General features: G+C 46.9%; 1 protein-coding gene across 5 annotated transcripts in view; it reads right to left on the reverse strand.

Annotated features, from left to right (window-relative positions):
• Positions 1 to 3,945: 3,945 nt before the first annotated feature.
• MAST2 (microtubule associated serine/threonine kinase 2) overlaps positions 3,946 to 16,808 on the reverse strand; it is a 152,247-nt gene continuing 139,384 nt past the window's right edge. For all 5 annotated transcript variants that reach the window (XM_018072089.2, XM_018072085.2, XM_018072083.2 and 2 more), the window contains 6 exons: positions 15,663 to 15,878; positions 13,643 to 13,869; positions 11,994 to 12,116; positions 11,140 to 11,276; positions 10,724 to 10,911; positions 3,946 to 10,015 (listed from right to left, as the gene is read on the reverse strand). In XM_018072089.2, the coding sequence (XP_017927578.2) occupies positions 7,914 to 10,015; positions 10,724 to 10,911; positions 11,140 to 11,276; positions 11,994 to 12,116; positions 13,643 to 13,869; positions 15,663 to 15,878 (2,993 nt within the window). In that variant the 3' untranslated portion in view covers positions 3,946 to 7,913. The remainder of the gene's footprint in view (positions 10,016 to 10,723; positions 10,912 to 11,139; positions 11,277 to 11,993; positions 12,117 to 13,642; positions 13,870 to 15,662; positions 15,879 to 16,808) is intronic.

Below are 16,808 nucleotides of genomic sequence, written 5' to 3' on the forward strand. Positions count from 1 at the left end.
TAGCCCATCCTCCCCTGCATCCCTCCCTGCTGGAACCCAGCGCCCTTGCACAGGGGCAAACCAGAAAAACGTTTATTTATATGCCTGTATTAGAAATAGAAGAAGATGCTAAAACCAGCAGCCATGGTGCAGCTCCAACTTACAAGCAGTTCCCCCTTGAAGGACCTCAGAGCCCAGTGAAGCCGTAACGAGTTAAATATTGTCTGACCCACTGCCTCGGGTGAGCGCCAGGGAGAGCCAGGGATGCTCCCAGTGAGATGTGGGGGAGGAGGGCACTCTCCCAGCCTGACCCCCGTGAGTTCAGTGGCAGCCCTGCACACTGGAGCTCTCCAGGCAGTGACATGGGAGAGCAGCCCGCTTCTAGAGAGGTTCCCACCCCGTGGTACCCCCACCCCCGGCACACAGCACCCCGTGGGATGCTCCCGCCTCACCGCTGACCCTCCTCACGCCGATTTAACCCCCGTGCCACGCTGCCCTCCCACGCCAGGCCATCCCTGGAAGCCTCCTGCCACGCCGAGGCCGAGGGCAGGGTCAGCAGGAATGAGCCACCAGCAATGATGCTCCGTGCCCAAGCTCAGGGAAGGCTCTTCAGGGGAGCCCCGTGACGCGGGCACAGCTTAGTGGGATTAGTGGGCAGACGGACGTGACTGCGAGGCAGTCGCCTGGTGCTAATTAAAGAAGGGATATATTTAGGCACCCGGTTATCCCCTGCATTTCACTTATTTTTAGCTCCCAGGCTGCCAAGCCGGGGTGGCACATGGGGAAGGGCACGGACGCGGGGCAGGATGGGGCCATCCCCTGCCGGTGGCTGGGCGGGTGGAAGGGAGGTCATGGCCTCATGTCCTGGCCAGCACTGAGCCCCTGTGGGAAGAAAACCTCTGTCCACACTGGCTGCAAAGGAGGAGAAAGCTTTATTTTTTCCCCAAAAGGGCGGGAAAATGAGTTTCAGGGAGCAGTTGGAGCAGCCCTGCTCAGTCCCTGCCCCAGGTCCATCCACAAGCCTTTGCCACCACCCTGACCCCCATATTCAAGGCTGAAAAGGGCCCTTTTTGGCATCACCCAGCAAAAAGCACAGCTGTGCCCAGGGAAGAGCAGCTCCCCCATCCTCAGAGACACATTCTTTCACAGTGGCACTGGCCTGGCAGCAATGCTACTGGTCCCCATCCCTTGTGTTGTTCCCGAACTGTCCCTCAGCACAATAAGGAGTGTGTTCCTGGCACATGGCTGAGCCCTGTCCATGTGGGCCATCATCAGGTGTGGAGCTTCCTCGGGTCTTAAATACACTGAAGAGAGTGGAGAAACAGCAGGTAGAACAGCGCCCAGCATCCCCCCTCCAGCCCTCCTGGGCCAGGACAGCCCATTAGTCCCATTCATTTCCCTCTTTGTTTCATTCCCACAAGCACTCTGGAGTTTTAAACTTTGGGGTTTAGCTTTTCCTCCCCCTTTCCAGTGTGAAATATTGATCAGGTCACTGCTAAGTTTACCTCCCCCCACCTCCCAAAGCCTCCTGGCTGCCATGCTTCCCTGGCGGAGCAAAGGGTGGGGTGGGGAAGTAAATCTAAATTAACGACCCAGGGTGTTGAAACCCAGCCCGAAAGTCAGGCTGCTCTAAGAAGGTTTCACAGCAGGGAAGGTTTGGTTTGAGGGCATTTTTGGAGCCCAACAGCATGCAGAGGTGGCCAAATTCCCTCCTTCAGTGGCCCATCAGGTAAAGCCTCTCCCAGAGCAGTAAGGCTGGGCAGTTTGGACTATGACTCAATACATTCGAGCTGGCAAAAACATCCCAAGTTTATTTATTTATTTGAATCCTTTTGACTCCAGGAGCAGGTGTCCTGCACCCTCCCGACTGCAGAGAGCAGCAGGGCCATGTTGGGCCATGGGCTCCCATCACCCGGGCTGCAGCTCGCCCTGGTTCCCTGCTGCCCATCAGAATTAGGCAGCCCGTTTGAGCGGGTTTACGATAATCATCAAATAACTCGTTCATTGACAGCGTGTCAGGCTGAGAAGACTGACTGAGCCCTCGTTTGCTGATTGCTAATTAGCTTAACATTCCTAATCCCTCATTAGTGACTATGAAGTAAGCTCTGAAATATGAGGTCAGCCCTAATCAGCGTTTAAAATATAAAGCTCACTAGCAAGCGATGGAGGCGGGAGAGGGGGTGGCTGCAGGCCAGCCCTGAGGGTTTCCATGGTCAGAGGGAATGAGGCTGCACAGGGCAGAGCCGGATATGAAGGGTTAAGCCCTGTGGAGCCACAGACATCTGCACATCCCCCCCAAATCTCAGCCCCCTGCACTCAGTTCACATCCTTGATGCACATGGGGCACAGGCAGCAACATGTCGGGTACACGCACGAGGTGCCCCAGGTTCCTGTCTAGTCCCTGGTGCATCCAACAGCAATTCCAGCTGCTGCTTCTATTCAGGGCAGGCTGTCAACAGTGGGGGACCAAGCACCCATGCAGATTGCTTTGGCTTTCTCCATTGTTCCCCTCTTCGAAATTCCAGGTTAACTGCAGGCAGCCTATCTGTTGGCATCGGGACTTTGCCTGGAGACTCACTCACACCCTCTGATTCTGGGGGAAGGAGTCAAATATCAGTGTTGGCAAGGGCACTGAAGCGTGCTGGGCTGCCCACGTGCATGCCATCATTTGAGAGGAAAATGGCCCTTATTTGTTGTGGCTTATTCCTTTGGAAGAATAAACTGCTGCCGACTAAGAGTAATTTATTCCTAGCCGGGGGAACCTCTGTAGGAGGGCTGTGGACGTTAAACTTAACCCCAATTAAACTCCAGCTAGTAAGTCTTTAAAAAGGAAGGGGGGAAAAAAAAAGTACGTTTCCATGAAGACGTAATTTGAAAATCCCTTGCTGCCACATCCCTGCTCGCCCCAACAGGAAGGACCGAGAAGACGATGCTCTGGACTTGGGCTGCAGGGCACAGCCAGCTCCTGCTCCAAGCCAGGTCCCTGCACGGTGGCCGAGGCAGGGAGCCTTTGCCGTGCCAGACAGGCCGTCTTGTTCAGCGCTGCAGGAGAGGCAGCAGCGTCCTTTCAGAGCGCTCCCGTCCCCGCGGGCCGTGCGGTCCCTCCCCGCGTGGGCAGGAGCATCGCTCGTCCCCGGGCCGGCGTCAGCGATGACGCCCAGCGACGCGGCGAGCGGCTGCCGGCGGGGGCTCCGCAAATCTCCCGCGGACGGAGCTCTGCCTCGCCCCCGATTTCTGCTCGGCAGCTCCTCCGGAGCACGGAGACATGGGATATTTTGAGCATCCTTGGCAGCGGCGAATGAGGATGAGTCCAATCCCCCCCAGACATGAATGTCTCCCCAGCACTATTTCCAAGGACAGGAATAGCCTCTGAAGGCTTTTCCACGTGGAGAGGGCACACCTGCAAATGTTACAAGCAAAGGGCTGTTTCTGGAAAGGTTTTGGGAGGTGCATCATGAGGGCAGCCTAAATAAGTGGGTGCCATTTGGCTGATCCAAGCCAATCCCATACCGGTGCCGCCGGCAGCCCCTGCCCTTCGGATTTTATTGTGCACCCAATTCCTACACCCTTCAGCCACGGTATTTAGTTGTGGCCAGTCACATCATCTTGCTCAGCCAAATTTCATGTCTTACATGTTTTTACTCATTTAATAAGAACTGAGAATCAGGACCCTGCATTGCCAGGGACACGGCACACTATATACTTATGGACTTGGTGGAGGATGGTAAATTTTGGGCTTGAGTTTCAGAGTGGGAAGCTTTGGCTTACCCACACACCTGGCCTTTGGAGCAGAAAATCCCAAAGAGCCTGGCAGAGTTACTGCAATACCCAGACGTTCCACGGGCCATTTTGTGCCCCATCCAGCAGCCGGCTGAGGAGGCGGGTTGGAGGCACAGCCACTCCTGGCACTGAAGGAAAGTGAGGGGAAACCAAAACAAGAGACAGACACGAGTTTGGATTTATGTAAAAAAAAAAAAAAAAAAATTATTTATTTTGGAGGAGGATTTGAACATCGACATGCAGGTACAACATGAATAAAAATTATTGCACCGCTATTATGTGGCAATTGTTCAAGTTTCTAAAAACACAGAAATTCCACACTTTCTCTTATCTAGCTAAGTGCTGAGTGACACGGCTTGGCAGAGCCCAGCGCAGGAGGTGCTCTCACAGCCACCTGGATATGGTAATCGAACACAACGTAAACACACACTTCTGTCAAATCTTCTACTAGAAGTACAGAATTATCCTTCACATCCAGTAAGAGAAAACCAGAGAAAGACTTAATCCTCCCCTCTTCAGAAGAAAAAGAAAAAAAAAAAATTAAAAAAAAAATACTCCAAATCACACCTTAATGCAAGTGTGGCAAACAAACCCACTGGTCACTCCTACCCCTTCCCCACAAGCGCTCTTTAGTACAGCAGCAGCCAAAGGCCTCTGACATTCGGACCGGGAGTGGCCGGAACAACGCTAAAGTCTAATATTTACAATAAATATCATCCATTTCTCTTAGTTTGCAACAGTAAGAGACAAAGGGAAAAATAACACTGAAATGAGGCACGGGGCAGGGATGGGTCAGCTGGATGCAGGAGCAGAGAGGAGCTGCAGAGGCTGAACCAGCTTAGATGCCGCCATCCCTACATGGATGAGGAGCAGGAGACACATCCAAGCTGACAGAAGAGGGAAACAAAGCGGGAAAGCAGCATATTTGGATGGTGACACGCACGGCTCATTCACCAAACACACACCTCACGCTCGTGACTTCCACCTTCCGCCTGCCTGACTCAGGGTTCCCTACGGAGGCCGAAGTCTGGGCTTGCCAAGAGCTTCCCTCGGACACTGCGGGTCTGAGTCGATGCTGGGAACACGCTCTTGCTCCTCACACACAGCTCTTCCAACATCTTGTTCTTCCCCAATGCATTTTTCAAGTTTATTTGAGAAGGCATTGAAGGAATTTGTAGCAGAGCAAGGAGTAAGGTCTTGGCGTATCTACCTGGTTTATTATCAAAAATTAAAAGGCTTTTTTCCCTGACTTTCTGCTAAGGTGCGCCATATAAATTTGACAGAAGGTGGAACTGGGACGATGGGGCACCTGGCACATGGAGGGAAACTACAAGACTGACCAGGAGTAGGGGATACAGGGCTTCACTAGGATGCTTTCCTGGCAATGCTGTTCGGCTTTCGCTTCCAAAAAACCAGGGATTGTAAATTGCACTGTTCACTTCCTGTACCGTAGCTACAAAAGAGGCAAGGAAACACACACCTCACCTCTTCTCTGGCCAACGTAGGCAAAAGCAGGAAGAGCTGTGACATAGCAAGGGGCTTCACTCCTCTTTTTATGCCTAAGAAAGGAAGCACTTGCTGCCAAGGCAGGGAGTCAGCAGCTTACAGCTGGTACCATCCCATCCCTGCCAGTGTGGGATGAGCCAGGTTACCCAGCCTGGCTCATCCCGTGCTAACCTCCTAGGAGCAGTGGTTGGTTTTCCCCTTGGGTTTTCTAAACACAGAAGGAAACAGGGGACCTGCTACCCAGGGAACAGCCAGGTTGGACCATGTCCTCACACAACTCTGAGCTCCCTCCTTAATTTACACAGACACTTCCATCTCGCCAAGGTCAGGTGCTCTCAGAGATCAGCCTGAGGCTTGTCTTTATAATTACCACAGACTCAGGATGCCAAATCCATTTTTCACTACTCCTGTCCATGCCATAACATCCTGCACTGTTTCTCAGCAATTTCTCAGGGAGAAAACCAGCCAGGTAAGTACCAGATCCTGCCAAGTCTGTTCTTAACTTGCTATTGCTCCAAATCAGCACTGAATGATGCTCACCACCAAGAGCGCTTTGAGAGGATGGAGACACCCAAGACCCTGACCAGGCAGTGGAAATACTGTGGTTTATAATTGCAAACCAAGTGTATACGAGCAGCTTATGAATTCCAAGGAAAAAGAGCAGACAGACAGCACAGCAGGCTCTGCTCTCAACACCATCACAGCAAAGTTTATTAACGTGTTACCTGGGAGCACTGAGGCTTTGGTTAGTGTAGTAGCAACACCATACATGTTCACACAGACTCATGGAGTAAACACTCATTTAAACGTGTTAAAGAAAAAAAGCCCAAATCAAACCAAACCTTGGTCCAGAAATGAAATTCAAGCAGCCAAAATCAAATATATAACAGGGGAAGCAGCGGCTACACAGAAAGAAGCAGGGTGAGATTTCAGAGATTTTTTTTGTGAGCTGTGGATTAAACTGAAATCAAGTTGAGAGATATGGAGAAAATATATTCCTATATAAAAACATATTTGCATTTAGGGGAAACGAATCAAAACTTCAAGTTTAGAAAAAGCCAAGACAGTGAAGGAAGCAGCAGCGTAAGGAAATCAGATCAACAGAGTGGGTTTTAGCTTGGAATACTGTTGCACAGTCATTCTGCTTCTAACAGAGTAAGCCAGTGAGCAGGATACTACCCCTCATGGGTGATCTGCAGGGAGATACACTCAGACAAGACTAGAATACAAGCTGAGCACAATCTGGGACAGATGATGGGAGTGTTCATCGAGAGGAACTTTTAACTGGATGAAGAAATGGCTTACAGTGCTATAGGTATCACCACTCAACACATTTATTGGTGCATTATTATTGACCTAATCCTCAGCAAGGAGCACTGTTACCCAGAGTCAGTCACACTTAAAGCAAAGCCATGTCTAAACCTAAGAGCCAAGAGTAAGTTTCTAATGGAAAGCGACCTCAGCAGTGGCAATGATCTAGCTATCAAAGCTGAAATCTGAAAATATCACATGTGGTTTGAAGTCTGCTTGCAGCTTGTCCACAGAACTTGAGGAGTCCAAACTCTTCACGAGTTCGATTGTTTTTAAAACGGGCAGATTCAGAAAACCCAGCAAGTTTCCCAAGCCCCAATTCAGAAATGTTAAGGAACACCTTAAAATCCCTACCTACTTAGACTCACCAAGAGAAGGAAAAGTCTCCAAAGGCCGTTTATCATCGAGATAACTTTCCCCGAGACACACTGGAGAACACATGACTACAAATTTCTCTACTTTAAAACCAACCTACAGGTACCCCTTTCCTGGGGTCACTTACTCCAAGGCAGGGCAAGTTATGAATTGAAGCCAGAGAAAGGAAGATAAAACATCACTAAAATTTTAAAAACAGAGGGAAAAGTTGCCATGTGTCCTATAAAGGATAAGTAAAAACAATCCCCCAACAAGCCAGCTTATGGATTGGAGATTTCTCTTTCTGATAATTCCAATGAAAAATACTCTTACTTGTTTTAAAGAGAAGACAGGGATCTCTCCCTCTGTCCAGCCTCTCCAGCCAAGTTCCTTGTCTCCATATCCTCTAAGGACACAGGACCGTGGAGACACACAAAGAGGTCAGACTTGCACCAAAGAGGGTCTGTAGTTTCAGAGTAACTTGTAGACAAGAGAGCAGTTTCTTATTCTTGTCAAAGGACATCAGATTGTAAAACTGAAGCAAAAACTTGATATTTTTGAATTTCAATGGAATTTCAAAGAGAATGCTGAAAAGCAGAAATCTGAAAACAAGCTGCCTTTTTTGTACTCAGAATTTTGAGGATCTCAAATAAATGCAGGATTAGAGGGAAGATCACACCAGGCCCTAAAATCAGGCAAAACAGAAGGTCTGGAAGGGGAAAAAAAAAATAAAAATAAACAAACTGTTTCTTAAGCCCTGCTTTAAAGATACCCTGTTCTAAAGAGACCTCAAACAGCAAGCATTACTGTGTACAAAAATAGAATAGCAAGGATGAAAAAACACAAAAAACAGTATGAAAAAAACCCTCCCAAAAATAGATGTACACAAGTTCTATTTTATATTAGTGTATATTACAAAATTCAAACATGCAGTCTCTATCTTGAATGCAGAATGCTCCAGTCCATGAGTACCAGTGATGCTGCTATGTTTTCTTTACAGCATCGTCATGTGACAGGGGAAAGTCTTGTATTTTTAACTGATTTCCAACCTCTTTGCTTTTTGCCTGTGCCAGAGTCCCTTCTTTACAGGGCCTCGTGCTGCCATCTGGCAGAGGAGAGGCTTTCAGCGCTGCTTGTCCAAGAGCATGAGACAGTTCTTTCGATGGAGTGATTTTGCAGCTACCTGCCAACGCTTCAGATGCTTTAGCACTGCAAGAAGTTGCCTCCTTTTTGACCACCACAGGACATGCTGCCTCCTTTTTGGCCACCACAGGACACGTTGCCTCCCAGGGCTTTGCTGAATGTAAGGACTCTGAGCAGGACCCGCTCCTCGTGGTCAGACCGTCTGTGCTAGATAGTTTGGCTTTCTCTTGGCATTCTCCTACCTGCGAAATCTCCTGCCTTTTTTGTTTCAAATCTCTCTCTTCTTTACAGGAAGCACCCGAATCCTTTCTCTTTTCCACCTCTCCAGAACCAGACATACTGAGCTTCAACGGGCCTAACACGCTCTGAGCCAGGGGCACCAACTGAGACACGGAGAGTGCGCGTTCAATGGCACCAGGGATGAGGAGTGTGGAGGATGCGGGTCCCGCTGGGCTCGTTTTCCTGGAGCTCAAAGCACTCTCTGCCTGGGACGAGCTGGGCTGCTGCTTTTCAGTACCAGGACTTCTTTGGGACATTTCGCTGGCGCTTCCAGGAGACAGGAATGAGGTGCTGTGCTGTTCCGCAGGCTGCAGCGTCTCCTTGGGACCCTTCTCGCCGCGGTCTGGGGGACTCACCGAGACAGGAGTGCTCGTGTTTGCTGGGCACCATGAGGAAAGTGCCAGCAGAGGTTTGGAATCCTGTTTTTTCTGACTGCTTTCTGTTAGCACAGGGTCTTTCAGGTCAAGTTTACCACAGGAGGCCCCAGAAGAATCACTTTCTTCAAGTTCCAGGAGTTTGATAGACGGGCACCGTACATGTTCTGTGCCATCTACTGTTTTTTGAGTACCTGTAGTTCTCCCTAGGTCTTTGATTGCTTCAGAAGACCTGTCTTTCGGACCAAAACAGTCAAAAGTTTTGTTTTCTGGCAATTTATGTTCCTTTGCAGTTGTTTCTGATTTAAGGAATGGCTTTTCTGAATTAGCTAATTGTTCTGGAGAAGTTCTTGACAGGAGCCCTGATGGGGAAGGCTGCACACTGACTTGCAGAGGCTCTGAAACAGGCTTGGCCTGTTGAGTATTTCCCTTCTGCAAGTCTTCCATACCTTTTGGATCTTCAGGTAGAAAAGCATCATCTTCAATACTATCCTTGCTTTCCAATTTAGATGAGAACTTATTATCCTCATTAAAAGAATCTGAGCCTGGGTCTCCACTGCCATGGGGCTTGTCCAGCCTTCTCCCATCCTGACTATCTTCTGAACCATCATCTGTTTCATCTTCAGAAGAATCCACTTCCCTGATGGCCTCTTGCTTTTGCAGAGACTCCCTCCTCTCCACCCTGTCCTGTCGGATGGCGCCCAACTTCCGTGAACCCGGCTTCTGCAGCATCCCTTTCTCTGCTAGCCCAAGTTTGCCACCTGTTGTCTCATTGGCAGACTCCTGCAAGCTCTGGAGACTGGGATCCCGCTGTAACATCTCCTTCTTAAATTCAGAGTGAGAGATATCCAAGCTGTGCTTACGTGAGGAGCCCAGCTTCTTCTCAGAGGAGGACAGCGAGGCAGCCAGCTTCTCGGCAGACTGCACTCTCTTCAGCAAAGGAGACCGAGGGGGCTCCGCGCTCTTGGGGCGAGAAATTTGTCTCACCAGTGGTGGAGAGGAGTGTAGTTTTACTGGGAAAGACTGAATAATACTGGAGCTGCCAACTGAGTGTCCTGGTAGAGGAGATGGGGAGCGCTGCGGTGATGTGGACTGTGGGGTTGGTGATGGAGTGTGAGCCAGTGGTGACAGAGGGATGTTTCCTGCAGATTTACGCCTTGGAGATCTGTACTGCCTTTGGAGCTTTGGTGCTAGTCCATGCAGAGAGCTGGGGCGGATGTGTCCAGAGCTGGCTGGAGAATTGGGAACACTGGAACTGGGAGAGCTGCTCTGGGAAGAATTGCCACCAACTTAAAAGAAAGAAAAAAAAAACAAAGAACAAATGAAAAAATACTAGACGATTAATATATATTTGACCATTAAAACAAGTTATTGCAAGTAAGATATGCAAAATCAAGGTACAATGCCATGTTACTCCAAAGGCCAGTGGTAATATTGCAAGGTAACATTGCCAGGTTTCTGATGGAAATTCACATTATTAGGCCCCAACACCAGAGCAGAGTAAGAAACACTCAGCTATCAGAACACTTTTCTGAAAAAAAAAAAAAACTCTGAGCAGACAAACCACGTGTCTCATTGCTATTCTCCAGATGTAAATCCCTTTATTCCAGCAGCTGATTCAATTTTCAAATATGACTCTGCGACGCTGTTTTGATTTCTTTTCTCTGAACATAGGAAATGTGTCAAACTGATATGAAAAGATTGCAACTTACAATACACATTTGCATCAAAGTGAAAGGATGCTCTAGTACAGCAAATGCATTCTTAAAAGGATGTATGGATTTTCATTTTTAAATGAATCAATGAGCGAGAATACATCCATCCTTAAGGTAATCGAAATCACAGTTGTCATTTACTTCACAAAGAGACCTACTACCTGCTGCTGTGTATTTTATTTCCAAAATTAATCAATCAGCAAAAGTTTTCTCCAAGCTTTTTTTCTGTTTGACTAGATATTTTTGGCTTTGTTTGTTTTTGTTTGTTTGTTTGTTTTTTACCTGAGTGTACAGACTCGGGAGTGGATCTGTAGCTCTGGGTTGGTGAGCGAGGAGACAGGTTGTGAGTGGGAGAGCCAGGCACACTTTCTCCAGAGGACAGAGACCGGTTCAGTGACGATAAACTCCGGCTGGTGTGAAGTAACGATGCTTGTTTAGTGATCTTCCTCAACAGAGAACTCTTCTTCTTACTGTGGAAGAGCATTCAAATGGTGTTTACAAGCCCAAATGATTTATTTACCTTTATTAGCACATTTCAGTCAATTTTATGTCACAGTTACAGAGAAAAAATAAATAAATAAAAGAAAAACTAAAGGATGTACCTGCTGATACACATTATCTGCAAATGGATTTGAGAAGATGGCTCTTACATTATCTTGGTTACCCTTTCACTGTGACAGAGAAACATCAAAACGAACCTTTCCTGACCATCCTTTGTTTTGCTCTTCTTGTTCCTACGAGCCATCTTGGATTTGTAGCTGGCTTTTCGAGCTGGACCAACTTTGATGGACGTGTTCTCAAATGGTGTGGTGGAGATGGACACTTTATTTCCACTCTGTTAGATACAAGACACAGGGACATTGCTTAAAATGTGGTTATTTGAAGCAGATCTGCAGGCTAAGCAGGTAGGCTGCTAGTTCAGTGCTGCCTGCCATTTTGTAATCCTTTGTCAAACTCCATTTTTCCTCTCAGCATTTCCACCTATCATTTATTAAGGAATTGCTGAGAGAGAGCCCTCGTTAGTCAGGCTTTCACAAATGATTAGCTCAGACCCCAGCTGGTAGGTAAAGCTTCCCAGGGCAGACAGAACACAGCATCTGACCTCTCTCATTGAGATCCCAAATGACTCAATTTAATACTTGTAATACTTGGAAACTTGAACAAAGTGATATTCTGTCACCAATCCTATTCCCAGTGCTCTGACTGATGGTAGATATGAACATATCAGGCATCTATCATGATGAATCTGCAATACAGAGCATGGTTCGTTTCATTCATCTTAAAAAAAATAATAATCCTGATTGCTCCTCTATTTGCAATCCCAAAGTCTTCTGTCTCTTAGAATAGTCCAGAACTTTAGGGTTTTTTCTCTGTAAATGGATTCTGCTCAGAGGAGGTATCAAACACAAGACCAACCATTACAAAGCTGCTCTTAAGTACCATCAGGTGCTGTGTACACACTTGTATTTCAGATAATGCCAATTACCTACCTATGGCATATGAAACAAGCTGGCTCACATTTTCCAAAATGTGACAGTGCTGAGCCCCCTACCTTCAGAATCAGCTCCACCACTTCTGTGTGCACCAGCCCATGGACTGGCTCCCCGTTGACGTGGGTTATCAGATCCCCTTCCCGCAGACCCGCCTCGTTCGCCGGGCCACCTTCCTCCACGTGCTGGCAACGAGAAGGGGATGACTGATTTGAGAAGGGGAACGAGCAAGATTGCTGGCCCAGATCAGACTCAAAGCCCACCCATCCACCTCACCTCCTGCTGCAGCCAGTGCCAGCTGCTTCAAGGAAGTGTGAGAGAAACCACTGACTGGCACAGACGAGCACAAAACCCTGTGCTCTTTCACTCCTCCCCCAGCATCCTGCAAGTCTTCCCCTGATCCAAGGCAGCCAGGATGGTTAAGCTGATCAAGAGACCAGCTCTTCCCAAAGCAGAAGGCTTAGCACACTTTAAAAAGTTTTTAGCACTTACAAATGTTAACTAGATACTCTAGATTTACAGACAAACATTCAATCTTTTTCAATTTCTTTGCCATCCCAAATCCAGCATCCTTCCATGTACATGCTGGAACCCAAGGTGGCCAACAGATTTTTAACAAAGACTCTGTGCCATGTGTTTAAGGTGCCTATATTGTATCTCATGCTAAACAGAGTTTCTCTTTCCACTTTCCATCCTTTATTAACCTATCCAACACCAGATCTTTTCCCCTGTGAACACACTGCCTTTCCCCTGTTGCTGATCAGAAAGGTAAACCTCCTTCACCATGAGGAGACAGATGTGCTGGAGAATGCAGCAACTCTCCCTCTAGCCAGAAAAGACTCCAAATTTATATCTTGGTAAACTCAGTATTTTTCAAGGAAAGCAAGAGAGGGGCAGGGGAAAAAAATGCAGCCTAAGGTTATATCTCTAGGTAAGAATGAGTGTTAAAAAATGACCAAAGCGTATGAAGTCCAAATTGTCTGATGAATACAGAAATACATGGAACAGAATGGGCCACTTTTACCCTTACTGCATTCTCCCTAACTACACAATCCTAACAACACTGCTTCGGGGAATGGATCATTCCAAGAAGTCATCTATGTTAATAAGAAAGGAACACAGAGATCAAGTACCAGAAGTAATGGGAGGGAAGCGATACAGCCATGGAAACCAGACCTTTTAGCACAGCTCACAACTAAGCCAAGAGCTAAATCCCATGGCAATCAGCATAGCAGCAGTGATGCTTTAAGGCTTGTAATCAATTCCAAGCGACTGCTTGGAAAACCCCAGCAGACTGAACCGATCAGAAGCAGGTTATAATCACTAGCACGAGCCTGAATAAATTAGGCACAACGGGCCCTCATGCAACAACCCCCAATACAGAGAAAGAGGTATGTACACAGAAACATGCTTTAAAGTATGTGCTGCAGGTGAAAGGTGGTGGATTCATGTAACCAGGAAAAAAAGAAGGAGAGAAAGGTTGCTGTGGTTCTGTGATGGGCTTGAAAACTCCTACAGGAAAACCCAAAACGCCGTTATTTTTTCATTTATTTACGAAGGGTTTCCCCCACCCCAAAAGGACAACTTCGGGTGTGAATAAGGAGAGGGAAAACGGAGTGGCAAAATACAGTTTACAGAGCTAAATCCCACAACCTTGGCTAGACGCACTTCTGGCCCCAAGGGTACTCTTTTTAGAAAAGCAGAGACATACCCAGACCATGTGATGCACAGTGTAGATATCACTGTCACCCATATAGACGCGAATGGCGCGCAGAGTGAAACCGTATTTCTTTCCAGCCCGATGGATGATGATTGGTGGTTTCAGGTTTGCGATAGCAGGAGAAAAGTCGCGGCTGGGTGAGGAGTCCCTCGAAGATGGGTTGGAGGAGAGAGAATGAGGTGACATTGGACTGGCCAATGGAGAACACGTGTGGTGATCTACAGTGATGACACAAAGGTGGGCAAAAATTAGGAAACCAGGCCTCCGAAAGAGAGAAAATTCTTGTTAGAGAACAGCTAAGAAACCATCTCTCCCAATGCTCTTAAAAGCTTGTGGTTTCTTCACCAGAGCTGGGTTTGTCTGCAGCTTCATCTCATCCATGCTTCATAATATAAAAATGGGCAGAGCTTTCGAAAAGGCACATTTGGAGATATATATTTAATACAGCAGCACTGCTCATACAGGATTATGGTTGGGTCACAGTGTTTATTACTTCTCTTGCTGGGATTTACAACCCACCATAAGCATTTGCCATAGGCACAACCCCAGAACACTCTTGTTTCCAGGTTATGACATAATATCCTCCAACAAAAGATCAGACATCTCTAGATCTTGGTGCAGGTTACACACTGGTGCTGAGATAAATCCAAATCAGTTTGTATTAATATAAAAAAAAATCAATAGACAATCAGACAACAACTACTAGACAGTTTTGGTAGTGTTTTAAATTCACACGGGCAAGAATATTTAACCCTAAAAAATTAGCAACTGCAGGGACTTTGCTGCTGAAAAACAACATCACAAGTGTATTTTAGAGTGAGTTTCCCAAACGAACAGCTGTGGGCTGAACCATCAGATAAACTATCTGACTCTGCTTGCTGCTGGAACAACATCCACATTTTAAAATACAAAGCAAATACAAAACTCTCATTTTAAAGTGAAGCTGGTCAACATCAGTAAAATAAACCCAAAGAGCAGGAATATTAAATGCAGCTGTAGAAGGGTAATCTCTAATCCATTAAGAAACACCTGCTGAATCGCCCAGCACATATTTACCTGGCAGATGAGAGCAGCTCTGGAGGAACCTTTGCTGGGTGATTAAATACACATTTTAGAGATTTTCACGAGGGAGTTTGTAGTTTGCAAAGCAACCAATGCCTAAACCACAAGAAATGTGATGTGCATCACCACGAGGGTGCCAAGAGCAGGTGCATCCCTGCCTCCAGCTCTCTGGCTGAGAGAGGCATGTGGGCATCGCTCTGCCAGCAGGTTCTGCTCAGTTGGCCCACTATTCCCTGTTCCCATCTAGGCAGGAACAGGTACAGCCCTGGAAATACAGCATGGTCTTATCCTCTGGAAAGAGGGACAAAGTCCCTGTGGGGCGAGCCTCCTCATGCTGAACCAGTCTGTCGTAGCTCAGTATGATTAAGCTGTTCTCTAGGAGTTATCACCTGGCTTTGGGAACTGTAAAGGTCTGGCTCTGCTTGTAGACAGAGCCAGGCCAACAATGTAAGTGGTTCAGCTTTGACTCACTTGGTGAGTTATTTACACTATTCAACTCTTGAACACTCAATCTCAAACAAGTTATCTGGAGTTTCTGATACCTCCCAGTGCATGCACCAGAAATGCACCAAACACATTTTGTTCCTGCCTCAGTTTGCATGTGACACCCCCCCCAAAAAACAGTACCTTGAGGGTTAAAATCATTCTCTGTCCCTGTACCTCCTTGCTGCAGCAAGCACCAAGAGACCAGCTCGGAGCCAATTTAAACAAAACCAGGGAAATAACAGGGCCCAGCTGCCATTTGCAGAAGCTGCAGTCAGACCACACACACAACACTCCTGTCTGTGGCACAGCAGTGCTCATCAACCTGCGAGCAGTAAAAGTTAGATCTCTCCCCTCCTGCCAGGCAAGGCATTATTCCAGGAGAGCGAAGGGGGAGGATCTGTCTGCAGACCTTTTGTTTAGTGCTTGCAGATTCTGACAATGCCTCACTCAAGGCATTTCTTACCTGAGGGAATCAGGAGAGACAAGGCAGTAGCGGATGCTGATTTAATCACTTTATTGACAGGTCTCGAGGTACGTTTCTCCCCTGATTCCCCAGAGAGCAACCTGTGTCGTGCCCGCCGCACTGCCAAATCGCTGATGGCTTTTGGAGTGGTAAAGTCTGGGCCTTCATTGCTATTACTGCGAGCTCGTGGATCAGAGAAATCTGCAGTGCTCCCAGCTACAGTTTAAATTAAAACAGATTAGAACCACAGGGAATTCCTAACAGTCTATTCCCCTACAGGCAAAATACATTAAATCAAAGTCATGTTTACATGAAGTCCAAGAGTAAATTTTCCTAAGAAGAAACCCCAGGGCTTGAATTTTTATTTACAGAAATGGTGTTATTCCAAACACAGAAAATTAGCGGCTTCTATTCTGTGGAAAAGCTCGCTAATGAAATCACATTGCTCAGTGGCAGTTCCATGAATCCTAAAGCTGTGGTGCAGTTCCACACGCCATTTCAATGGGATCGTTCACAGATGAAAACAGGTTTATGGAAAGTGCTCCATTTTTACAACCAGCAAGAACTGTCAATCTTTAAGTTAAAACTGCCTGTAATATAAGAGCCAGGTTCTACTGGAGCTGCACATAAAAAATCCAGTCTAAAAGAACACTAAGGTACTAAAGTCAGGGAGAGTAAAAATGTGGATTGCAAAGACAATCTTAATTTGCCCCCTTCTGTGCACCATTGCAATTTAGTCTGCTATAATTATACAGAAAATGCAAAGTAATCTTGAAGATCAGACCAGGCATGTAACAAGAGCAGATGCAGAGGGCTGAGGTGCTGTGCTCAAGTCCAGTGTCTCAGTCCCCCATGTGATACCTTAAAGGAGCACGGTGAAAATACAGTAATTAGAATTAACAAGGTGCTTAGAAATGAAAGTGGTGAGCATCACAGCAAGTCCACAAGGGAAATTAATCATTCTGTCTTCAAAAGCAAATTTTAAGCAGCGTGCAATAAATAAAGCCTAAGGGCCACATCTTGAACAATGAGGACAGAACAAAACATTGATCATTGTTATTTAAGTGGGCACCACTGCTCTGCATACTAAGTAAAGCAGGAAGTACCACGAAAATAAAAATTCAGAGCAGCATTCCCACAGACCTC

Source organism: Manacus vitellinus, unplaced genomic scaffold (assembly GCF_001715985.3).
Source record: "Manacus vitellinus isolate BGI_N305 unplaced genomic scaffold, ASM171598v3 scaffold_21_pilon, whole genome shotgun sequence".
In the NCBI taxonomy this organism is placed as follows: Eukaryota; Metazoa; Chordata; class Aves; order Passeriformes; family Pipridae; genus Manacus; species Manacus vitellinus.